The sequence below is a fragment of the Theropithecus gelada genome, chromosome 10 (genome assembly GCF_003255815.1).
Source record: "Theropithecus gelada isolate Dixy chromosome 10, Tgel_1.0, whole genome shotgun sequence".
Classification (NCBI taxonomy): domain Eukaryota; kingdom Metazoa; phylum Chordata; class Mammalia; order Primates; family Cercopithecidae; genus Theropithecus; species Theropithecus gelada.
The window spans coordinates 50,906,163-50,918,723 of NC_037678.1; the positions used below are offsets into that span (position 1 = coordinate 50,906,163).

Genomic DNA, 12,561 nt, shown 5'->3' on the forward strand with positions numbered 1-12,561 from the left:
TGAGTATGTTTTTAATAGAATGTAGAATCTGGTAACTCCATACACATTTCTAGCCTCCATGATTCAGTTAGCTGTGGATTCAATAAGACTGTTGTAGGTTTGTCTAAATCTGTGATGTAAAATCTGAAACTGATGTTGATTTCATAGTTGTTTCTTCTTGAAAATGAAAAAAAAATTCATGTCAATTGAGGACTCCCCACCACCACCTTGGGAATATTAAGTTATTAATTTAATTGTTCAGCAAATATCTGTTGCATGCCAGACAGAGCCCTGGGTACTAGAATACAGTGATGAGTAACTCACTCAGGTGAGCCTTCTGTTTCTGTGGTCTAGTGAGAGGGAACCGTCAGGTAAATAGGCCAATTCAGACAATGAAGAGAGTAACACACGGTGTTGCTGAAACGTGACTTGCAATGGGAAGGCAAGTGGAGTGCCATGAACTGGGGGGCCCAGGGAGAGCCTCTTTGAGGAGGTAAAGTTGAATTGAGGCCTGAATGATGAGACTGAGCAAGCCAGCCCTGCAGTGAGCTGGGGGATGGGGTTCCAGGCAGAGGGCATGGCCAGGGCAGAGGCCTTCAGGCAGGAAGAAGCTTGGCAGTGCCCAAAGAACAGAAAGGCCAGCATGGCTGGAGTGGAGGGAACAGGAGGAAGATGACATGAGGAACAGCTGGAGACGCAGGCAGGTGTTGATCAGATGCGAGGGCATTTGGCTTGTGTTGAACAATGAGCCGTAGATTGTTAAGTGCCTTTCCTTACCCGCCCCCCGCAGTAATCTTAATTTTCATTATATTCTAAAGCAGTAGAACCCTTTCTTCAAAGGAAGCCTAGGTAGGGGCCAGGCACGGTAGCTCACACCTGTAATCCCAGCACTTCGGGAGGCTGAGGTGGGCGGATCGCTTGAGGTCAGGAGTTTGAGACCAGCCTGGCCAACATGGTGAAACCCCGTCTCTACTGAAAATACAAAAGTTAGCAGGGCTTGGTGGCGGGTGCCTGTAATGTCAGCTACTCGGGAGGCTGAGGCAGGAGAATCACTTGAACCCAGTAGGGGGAGATTGCAGTGAGCTGAGATCACGCCACTGCACTCCAGCCTGGGTGACAGAGTGAGACTCATATCTCAAAAATAAAGAAAACATAGGTGGCACCTGATGTGTGGCACAGGAACGGAGCTGCAGATGGCGTTTCCCATCCTGCTGCAGTTGGTGGTGCTGAGTGGGTTTCTCAGGATTCCTGGGGCTCAGTGTGGAGCATGGATTGAAAACCACCTCTAGCTCACTCCTCTCATTGACAGGAAACGCTCAGAGAACAGGCATCGCTTGCTGCAGGTCTCCTAGCTGCTTACCACCCATCCAAGAATAAGGCTCAGGTTTGGTTACCCTTCAGTGCTCTTTTTACCATGTTGCTCAAAACCATTTTTCCAGGACTTAACCCATTCCTGGCCCTTCAGAGGCTGAGCTGTGTTGCCAGTTGTAAAGGAAGGGATGGAGAAGGCCAGTGTGTGCCATGGAGCTGCCTCTCAGGCAAGAGCCGGGGTCTAAAGTCAGCCTGCAAGGCAAAACTTGAGCACAGTTACCATTACTCCTGAAAGTCTGGCTTCAGTGGAGGGCCAGGTGCCATTTTGCAGTGAGTCCCATCCAGCCAAGGTTTCCTCCGGCTATTGCTGACGCCTCGCTGGACTGCCCTGGGTTGCTTGTTGTTGATGGTTGTTACTTGCATAGGGTACCCGATGAGGTTGTTGCCTTCTGTTGTAAACCAAGAAGATTGTGAGCTTAAACAGTGGTTCTAAGCCGAGGATGATTTTGGCCTCCAGTGGACATTTGGTGACATCTCTTGTCACAACTAGGGGAGTGCTGCTGGCAGCCAGCGCATCTGGTGACTGGAGGACAGGGATGCTGCTGAACACCCTATAATGTCCCCCAACATAGGTGTACCCAAGTGGGGAAGCCCTGCTCTGAACTACCGGGATCCCTTTCAGTGCAGTGGGGTCCTCATTCTGTCAGAAGCCCCTGACACCAGAGATCGAGACCATCCTGGCTAACACAGTGAAACCCCATCTCTACTAAAAATAGAAAAAATTAGCCGGGCGTGGTGGTGGGCGCCTGTATTCCCAGCTACTGGGGAGGCTGAGGCAGGAGAATGGCATGAACCCGGGAGGTGGAGCTTGCAGTGAGCCAAGATCGTGCCACTGCACTCCATCTTGGGCAACAGAGTGAGACTGTCTCAAAAAGAAAAAAATAAATTAAATAAAAAGCCCCTGACACCACCCCAGGGAAGATAGATTCACTCAGTCTGCAGGTAGAATCATTTTCGTTCATTAAATTGTAATTTTTTCCTCTGTTTATTTTTTATTTTTATTTTTTATTTTTTTTGCCAAGCATAAATGACAAACCCTGAAAATTGCATGCCATTTATTTGCAATATCATCGTAGATATACCTAAGAGTTCTGTGTGTTGGAACAGTAGAAGAAAAGCAATAGCTGCACGGCTGTTCTTCCACACTCTCCAAATCATTCCTGCCTCTGGTCATCTTCTTTATTCATTTCTCCTTCCTGTAGCAATCCCAGGACCCACCTGCTCAGAAGGGCCCGACGCTCACCACCAAAGTCCGGCGGACCATGAGTAGCCGCGTGCACGAAGCCGTGAAGGCCATCGCGCTCTGCCACAACGTGACTCCTGTGTACGAGTCCAACGGTGTGACCGACCAGGCTGAGGCCGAGAAGCAGTACGAAGACTCCTGCCGCGTGTACCAGGCATCCAGCCCGGATGAGGTAAATCTGGGCAGGTGTGGCAAGGCCTGGGGAGGCCCTGCTTGTTTTCTCTGTGCTGGAATTAGGCATTTTCTAAGGAAACCATGTGTCAGGGCAGACAGGAGCCAGGATGGTGCGGGGCTGCTGGGAGACACATTTTCAAATACAAGAAAGAATTGCTCTTCCTCTAAAAAGAATAGCCTTGGACTTGAGGTATAGCCTGAATTAGGAAAGTTAGAGATTTTGTTTTGTAACTCAGAAGGCCAGCATAACAGGGGCACAAGGTCCCATTTAAACCACATTCTTTAAAAAAGATGTAAATAATTAAGATCTTAATTAAGATAAACACATTCCTTACAATCTACCCATTTAAAGTATGACTTTTTTATTTTATTTTTTTTTCCCCGGATACAGTTTCACTCTGTTGCCCAGACTGGAGTGCAGTGGCATGATCTCGGCCCACTGCAACCTCTGCCTCCGCGGTTCGAGCGATTCTCCTGCCTCAGCCTCCTGAGTAGCTGGGATTACAGGCACCCACCACCTCACCTGGCTAATTTTTTGTATTTTTAATAGAGGTGGGGTTTCACCATGTTGGCCAGGCTGGTCTCGAACTCCTGACCTCAGTTGATCCACTTGCCTTGGCCTCCCAAAGTGTTGGGATTATAGGCGTGAGCCACTGTGTTGGTCAGTATGTCTTCTTAGTATAGTTAGTATATTTGGGGATTTTTTTTTTTTTTTTTTTTACAACCATCATCACAATCAAATTAGGGTATTTTTATCACCACAAAGGAAATTCTGTACCCACTTTCCTGCTGTACCCCCTTCTCTTCCTCATTCCTCCAGCCCTAAAGCACCCACTAATCTACTTTCTATCTCTATAGATTTGCCTGTGACAGACACTCCAAATAACTGGAACCATACAATAGGTGGCCTTTTGTGATCGGCCTCTTTTACTTAGTGTAATGTTTTCAAGATTCATCCGTGCATATTCATGCATCAATGCTTCATTCCTTTTTATAACTGAATAATAATCTGTTTATGGCTATATTACATTTTATTTATCCGTTCATCAATTAATGCATGTTTGGGTTTTTTTTTTTGTCTATTGTGGATAATACTGCTATGAACAATTGTGTACAAGTATTTGAGTGGGTGTAGATTTCTGTTTCTCTTGGGTATATGCCTAGAAGTGGGTTGGCAGCGTCCTATGGTGACTCTATAGTTAACCTTTTGAGGATCTGTTTTCTAAAAGTGGCTGCACCGTTTTATGTATCTACCAGCAACGTATGACAGTTTCCATTTCTCCACATCTTGGTCAATACTTGTTACTGTCAGTTCTTTGGATTCTGGACGTCCTAGTCAGTGTGGAGCGGTATCTCATTGTGGTTTTGATTTGTGTTTTCCTGATGGCTCCTAATGTTGAACATCTTTTCATGTACTTATTGGCCATTTATATATCTTCTTTGGAAAAATGTCTATCCATATCCTTTACCCATTTTTACTTGGTCTATTTGTCTTTTTGTTGAGGTGTTGTTTGTTTGTTTGTTTGTTTTTGTTTTGCTCTGTCGCCCAGGCTGGAGTGCAGTGGCACGATCTTCCCGGCTCCGTCTCTCAGAGTGCTGGGATTTTAGGCGTGAGCCGCAGCACCTGGCCACCTTTCAATATCTTAATTTACTTTTTAAAATGTGAATTTTCCTATAGGTATAGTTTGTATCCTCCTTTTTTCACTTACTATTTTATCATTTCTGTTTCCAACCATCTTGAATATTATTAAAAACATTCTTTAAGAATTGCTACCTGTGCATGTGCCCATTATAATATCTTAACTATTCTCATAATTGAAACTTCTCATATTGTAGGAACTTAGGTTATTCCTAATTTTTAGCAACGATATTTATAAGTATTTTGCAACGAACATCCTTAAACCTTCTAATTCTAGAAGTGGCGTGATTGGGTTTGTGAATTCAAGAGATACTTTTGAGTAGACTAGCACTGCGAGGACAGTGCTGAACAAGACAGCAGCCCCAGGACCCTGGGGAGGAGGCTTGTGTGACACAGTATATAGCGTGTGACTCACTCCTGGGATCCAGCTCCACACTTGGGCAGTTACTTAGGCTTGCTGTGCCTCCAGATCTGTGCCATGGAACCCCCACAGTTGTGAGGCCCTGAGTAGGCAGTCATATATCTTGTGGGTCAAAATGAATGAATTTTTTTTTTTTTTTTTGAGGCGGAGTCTCGCTCTGTCACCCAGGCTGGAGTACAGTGGCCGGATCTCAGCTCACTGCAAGCTCCGCCTCCCGGGTTTACGCCATTCTCCTGCCTCAGCCTCGCAAGTAGCTGGGACTACAGGCGCCTGCCACCTCGCCCAGCTAGTTTTTTTGTATTTTTTTTTAGTAGAGATGGGATTTCATAGTGTTAGCCAGGATGGTCTCGATCTCCTGACCTCGTGATCAGCCCGTCTCGGCCTCCCAAAGTGCTGAGATTACAGGCTTGAGCCACCGCGCCCGGCTGAGTATTTTTTTTTTAGAGATGGGGTCTCACTATGTTGCCGAGGCTGGAGTAGTACAGCGGCTCTTGACAGGTGCAATCGTGGCTCACTGCAGCCTTGAACTCCTGGGTACGAGCCATCCTCCCACCTCAGCCTCCTGAGTAGTCAGGACTACAGGCATGCGCCACCATGCCCGGCTTTAAATGAGTGTAAGGCTCATGGTAACTATGGCCAGAGTGCTTCCCAGAATTTTTTTTTTTTTAACCATTTAACTCTTCTACCAACATCGGGAGGAATCCCAATTATTTTTTAAATTCATTTTAGGAAGAATGGGGCTCCTAAAGTTCCGGACTAATTTGCAAGTATCGGTGAGCCTGCGGTTCCCGGCAGTTGGGGGATGGCACAGTGAAAATCTTTTCCAAAGTTCACAAATGAAATAACACTTGAGTGTCACCTTCCCTGTCCCGGTGCTGCTTTCTCCCTTTTTTAGGTGGCGGGATTTGTCACCTGGGAGACTCCTCCTTCCAGTCTGCAGGGTGTTTGTGGAACAGCTCAAGCTATCAAACCCAGTTCATCTGTGGCTGTTGACATTTGAACCAGGCTTTTTAGGAGTGAAAAATGTTGCACCCCCTGGCCAGCTTCTGAGGTGGGAATTGTGTGCAGAAAGACAGAGGGGGAGGGAGGGTAGGTTTGGGTGATTGTCCTAATCTACTTGGACATGTGCCGTAGTAAGTGACCAGGTTTGTCATCATTTCTTCTTTCTGTGGCTTGGCAGGTTTAGTCTGTTTTTCCCTTTGGGAATGATACTATGGGATAACGATGTCAGAGAGGGCCATATTTTTGGTAGCTATGGACTGGGAACCAGTAACCTGTGGGTATTTGATGGAATTCAAATTTATTTTATTTTATTTGAGCTCCTGACCTCAGTGATCCTTCGGCCTCCCGAAGTGCTAGGAATACAGGCATGAGCCACCGTGCCAAGACTTTTTTTTTTTTTTCTTGCTCTGTCACCCAGGTTGGAGTGCAGTGGTGTGATCTCGGCTCACTGCAGCCTCCACCTTCTGGGTTCAAACGATTCTTGTACCTCAACTTCCCAAAATAGCTGGGATTACAGACATGCGCCACCATTCCTGGCTAATTTTTGTATTTTTAGTAGAGACAGGGTTTTCACCATGTTGGCCAGGCTGGTCTCAAACTCCTGACCTTAAGCGATCTACCTGCCTTGGCCTCCTAAAGTACTGGGATTACAGGCGTAACCACTGTGCCTGGCAGAATTCAAATTTGAGCAAGCTCCAGATGCTGATGGTCTGAGAAGCAAGTCCTGCCCGAGACCCCTGATGCTCATGTCGGCATCTCTGGAGGCTTTAACGCCTGTCGCCCGCTCCTCTGTTCCCACTGGACTTGGATGTATTTGTTTTAGGGCTGTGCCAAGATTTTTCCGTGAGGGTAAATGTGTCATGGAATGCTTTGTGCTTCTCGGCCCCTTTTTCTCATGGTACTTTATCTCTTCTGTGGATGAATTGCACTTGAATTCAGATTGGTCTTGTTTTTCTAAGATTCTGAATCATGATTGAGATTAAAAAAAGAACTACTTTTCCTTTGGTCTTTGGTGTCTTCAGAGGCTAGTGTTACCTTTTTGCTGTGTGTGTGTGGTTTTTTTTTTTTTTGATACGGAGACTTGCTCTGTCGCCAAGTCTGGACTGCAGTGGTGCAATCTCAGCTCACTGCAAGCTCCGCCTTCCAGGTTCATGCCATTCTCCTGCCTCAGTCTCCCCAGTAGCTGGGACTACAGGCGCCCGCCACCTCGCCCGGCTAATTTTTTTGTATTTTTAGTAGAGATGGGGTTTAACTGTTTTAGCCAGGATGGTCTCGATTTCCTGACCTCATGATCCGCCCGCCTTGGCCTCATAAAGTGCTGGGATTACAGGCGTGAGCCCTTGCGCCCGGCGTTGCGTGTATGTGTGTTTTTTGTTTGTTTTTTAACAACTTTTATGATTTTGCATTGCATAGTTATTTTATGGCTATAGCAGAACACTTGAATGCATTATCAGAAAAGTAAAAAGTAACCCATAATCTTACTAAAGATATAGTCGTTGTTAATGTCTTCCTGATCAGCCTTCTAAACTACTGCCAAATACAAATAGGTTTATCTAAATGCCTCATGAGGCTCAAAGGAGGCTAAATCTAGTTCAAGTGAAATCTTTCAGAAAGTCGTACTGTTTCCAAGTCCCTGTAGGATTCCACATAGACTTGGCTGGCTCTAGAATCATGCCTTTGAAATTCAATATCAATAAAACATTGCTAGTCTAGGCAAGGTCAGTTTATGGAAGATGTATAGAAACCAGTATGCATTTTACTTGGGAGCTGCTGGAGTAATTTCTACCAGTTGGCGTAGGATTCATTTCCTGTAACAGAAAGCAGGATTTCCTAAATTGGTTTCCTGTGTACATTCCAGTTTGGGAACCTTGAAGTGTCTTTATTCAGCTATTGATTACAGCCTGGGGGCGCTGGGCCCTCCCTGCCACCGTACAGTAACTCACCAGGGAAATGAAATGGATACAGTCGGACCCGGAGGAGCACTGCTCAGATGCTGGAGCCAGCCGGCCTCGGCCCTGACAACATCCCACCATTTCCAGGATGTTCCACAGCGTTGAGAGTGGGGTGTCGGGGGTGGGGGGTGGTGGAGAGTGGGAGTGGGGGCCATGGTGATAATGCAACTTTCCAAGCCTTTGTTTCTTGGTGTGAGCCAGGAGGTGCTGTCCTGCAAGCAGCTAGGATCAGCTCTGTCCATGGCTCATTCACTTGTCTTTTCCATGAATTCTCTTTCATATTAAAAAAAATTTTTTTTTTTTGGCCGGGTGCTTTTGAGACAGTCTCACTCTGTCATCCAGGCTGGAGTGCAGTGGTGTGATCTTGGCTCACCACAATCTCCACCTCCCGGGTTCAAACCATTCTCCTGCCTCAGCCTCCTGAGTAGCTGGGACTACAGGCACCCACCACCATGCCTGACTAATTTTTGTATTTTTAGTAGAGACAGGGTTTCACCATGTTGGCCAGGCTGGTCTCGAACTCCTAACCTCAAATGATCCACCCACCTTGGCCTCCCAAAGTGCTAGGATTGTAAGTGTCAGCCACCACGCCTGGCCAAAAAAGCTTTTAAAATCACAAGTACTAATGTCTTCACTACAGAAAAGGGAGGAATTATAGAATCAAAAAGAAGATAAAAAATAACTTGTGATTTTTACCACCTGGCTTTAACTACTACTGTTTATGTTCTGGTATAGATTTTCTCAGACTCCTTCTAAATACATGCATATTTAAATATATATATATTTTTATTTTATTTTATGTGTATTTATATAATATGTAAGACATGCACATTTATATTTATATAATATGTAAATGTTTACATATTATATAAATATATGTTATGTAAACAAATATATATTATGTAAACTATATTATATAAATATATAATGTAAACAAATATAATTTAAATAAATATTGACATAATATATAAAATAATATTTACTTTGTGTGTGTGTGTATATATATATATAGAGAGAGAGAGAGAGAGGACCAGTACAGAATCATGCTGTAGTATGCATAATTGAACAGGAAGGAGGGTGAATTAAGTAACGTCCTTTAGAAAGTCACATGGCTTTCTGAGATTGCACCACTGCACTTGAGCCTGGGCAACAGGGCGAGACTGTCTCAAAAAAATAAACTAAAAGAAAGTCATATGACTTTCACATTTCTTTGGACTTATGCTTGTGTGCAGGCATATGTGTGTGTGTGTGTGTGTGTGATGTATTTGCCCATGTACCGTATGAGTATGTGTGTGCACATGGATGCACATGTGTGTGTACGAATGAAAGCTGCTTGCCGTATTTCACCCTGCGTTGAATAGCTGAATAATTCCAGAGCAATGCATCAGCAGCGTGAGGTAACATGCAGAGTATCTGCGTGGCTAGCACATGCTCGTGGCACAGAGTGAGAAGCCCGTCTCTCTCCTTCCCTGACTTCCATTCTCCCAGGCTTCTTCCTGTGAGGCACCCACTGTTATTAATATCTGAGTATCCTTGCAGAGATAATTATTTGCGTGTATTAGAATGACCCGCACCCTTCATTAAAAAAAAAAATATGTATATATATATTTTTTGGGACGGATTCTCGCTCTGTCACCCAGGCTGGAGTGCAGTGGCGTGATCTTGGCTCACTGCAACCTCCCCCTCCTGGGTTCAAGTGATTCTCCTGCCTTGGCCTCCCGAGCAGCTGGGACTACAGGTGCATGCCACCATACCCAGCTAATTTTTGTATTTTTAGTATAGATGGGATTTCACCATATTGGCCGGGCTGGTCTCAAACTCCTGACCTTGTGACCCACCCACCTCAGCCTACATCTACATCTGCAAAATGCTTCCCTCTTTTCTCATCTGGGGAAGCTTCCGAGTTTGGTGAAAATAAGCCTTTTTCTACCAGACCCTGACAGCCTACCTTCTGAGTATCTTGCCTTTACTGCCAACCTCATTCGGATTCATCCCTTAGAAAGGAAAATTAAAATGAGCATGTTTCACGTAACAACTTCCAGTTCCATCCATGTTGCTGCAAGTGACAGAATTTGTTTCTTTTTTAGTGTGTTTTACTTATTTTTCTGAGATAGGATCTTGCTGTATTGCCCAGGCTGGAATATAGTGGTGCAATCTTGGCTCATTGAAGCCTCGACCTCCTGGCCTCAAGCAGTCCTCTCGCCTCAGCCTCCCAAGTAGCTGGGATGAGAGGCGCATGCCACCAGACCTGGATAATTTTTGTATTTTATTGTAGCAATGGGGGTCTTGCTATGTTGCCCAGGCCAATCTTAAACTCCAGAACTCAAGCAGTTGTCCTGCCTCAGCCTCCCAGAGTGCTGGGATTATAGGCTTAAGCACTGCACTGGGCCAATAAGAGGATTTTTAATGGCTATACAATATTCTTCTGCCTACGTACACCACAGATTGTTTGTTCTGTCTCCCAAGCTTACCATTTAGGAGGTTTCCCACTTTTGGTTATCGTAAATCATGCCATGATGTGTTGCCTTCCATATTCTCTCTGCACATCTGTGACCATGTGTGTGAAAGGTCCTAGTTGTCTCCTTTTGCGTCGTCTTGACCTTGTTGCTGAATGTGAGTGTAAAAACTGCCAGGGAGCTCAAGTACATGGCGCCGGAGAGGGCAGGCAATCTTGTGGTCCTTCTGCAGCTACGAGGTCGGTTGGTTTGTTTTTTTATGAGCACATTCTTGGTGAACCATAAGATGTATGCAGTTCCCCTCAATGCCTGGGCATAGTCTGAGCCTCAGCCTCAGGTCCAGACAATGACAGCATTCAGATGTGTACCCAAATGAGCTCGGAGTGTGAAGCAGAAAGATTTAGGAGGGTGCTGGAGTTTTACCACCACGTTGCCATGACCTTGGACCCAAGGGGTAAGGTCAAAGGACAGAGGTCAGGAACTGTAGAGGACCTCCTCCATCCGTGTTATTGATTAACCACCGAAGGACTGTGGTTGTTCAGAGGAAGACAGTGGGGGCTGTTTGAGCAGGGCTGGACAGTGTTGTACAGACACTGTAGGAAACTGTCAGATGTGCCTCCCTTGGTGTTAGCTTATCCCTGGGCCATCGAGGCAAAAGCTCTGTACCGTGTGGTATTAGTGTTGGCTCAGAATGGAGTTAATAAATAGTCATTACTTTTTTTTCTTTTCCTTTTTCTTTTTTGAGGCAGAGTCTTGCTCTGTCACCCAGGCTGGAGTGCAGTGGCGCAATCTTGGCTCGCTGCAACCTCCACCTCCTGGGTTCCAGCGATTCTCCTGCCTCAACCTCCAGGGTAGCTGGGACTAGAGGCACACGCCACCATGCACGGATAATTTTGTATTTTTAGTTTATTTATTTGTTTGTTTTGAGGTGAAGTCTCACTCTGTTGCCCAGGCTGGAGTGCCGTGCCACAATCTCAGCTCATTGCAACCTCCGCCTCCCGGCTTTAAGTGAGTCTTCTGTCTCAGCCTCCCCAGTAGCTGGCATTACAGGCGTGTGCCACCATGCCTGGCTACTTTTTTGTATTTTTAGTAGAGACGGAGTTTCACCATGTTGCACAGGCTGGTCTTGAACTCCTGACCTCAAGTGATCCCTCCTTGGCCCCACAAAGTGCTGGGATTACAGGCGTGAGCCACCGTGCCCGGCCCATAAATAGTCATTTCTTAATGATCACATTTTAGGAAGATGATGCTGTTCTTTCTTCTTAAGTATTTATTTTTATCAGAGTCAAGTGATAGGAAGTTCAGTTTCAAGTATAAGACATTTGGATCAAAAAGTGACTATTTATTTATTTATTTGAGACAGAGTCTTGCTCTGTTGCCCAGGCTGGAGTGCGGTAGTATGATCTCAGCTCACTGCAACCTCCGCCTCCCGGGTTCAAGCAATTCCACTGCCTCAGCCTCCTGAGTAGCTGGGATTACAGGCGCCCACCACCACGCCCAGCTAATGTTTTGTACTTTTTTTAGTAGAGATGGATTTTCACTATGTTGGCCAGGCTCGTCTTGAACTCCAGACCTCAGGTGATCCACCCACCTCAGCCTCCCAAGGTGTTGGGATTCCAGGCATGAGCCACTGCGTCCAGCAAGAAGTGACCTTTCATGCAACTGTCTCTTCCGCAGATTCCTGGCGGGCTGTCTTTTGTTTGTTTCATGCTGTGTTAAAAAAAAAAAAAAAATTGAAGCAGTATTTAAAAATCACTTGATTTTATATAAAAATTAGCTTTTCTCAAGAAAGATCAGGTCTGGAAATAGTGGGCCCAACTTCTACCTGGCAATGGTTGGCCAGGCTGGGCAGCTGCTACCTCAGTTTTCTTCTGACCCCCACATGGCTCTGCCCTACTCCTGTCTGCTCCTCTCCCAACCCCTGTCGTCATTTGAATCTGCAACCACTGTCTGGTGCATTTGAATGTATTTTCTTATTGAGTGAAGAAAACCGTGTGTCTTTGGATAGATTTATAATTTTGAAAGGCTGGATTAGGGCTGACCGGTGACTCTTTGTGAGCTTGAGTATTTATCTTACTGAATGCCACCAAATAACCCCTTTTATCAGATGTCGCATTCCCGCCTCGTATTGTACGTGCTCTGATGATTGGTGTGTATCCTGCTTGTGACAAGAATTCAAGGCTACTGAGCGTGATCTGGCTTATTTCCCAAGCACAGCATCCCAGGTACAAAGAGAAAACTTTAAAAACTTGTCACAGGTGGTTTATTGCTGACCAAGAAATGATGAAAAAGCCCTTTCACGGATGGTTTCTGGCATGAGTTCC

At 45.5% G+C, this 12,561-nt stretch overlaps 1 protein-coding gene across 1 annotated transcript in view; it reads left to right on the forward strand.

Annotated features, from left to right (window-relative positions):
• Positions 1 to 12,561, forward strand: part of ATP9A (ATPase phospholipid transporting 9A (putative)) — a 132,217-nt gene that overhangs the window by 73,875 nt on the left and 45,781 nt on the right. Inside the window, exon 13 of the mRNA XM_025399176.1 lies at positions 2,553 to 2,765. Within this exon, the coding sequence (XP_025254961.1) occupies positions 2,553 to 2,765 (213 nt within the window). The remainder of the gene's footprint in view (positions 1 to 2,552; positions 2,766 to 12,561) is intronic.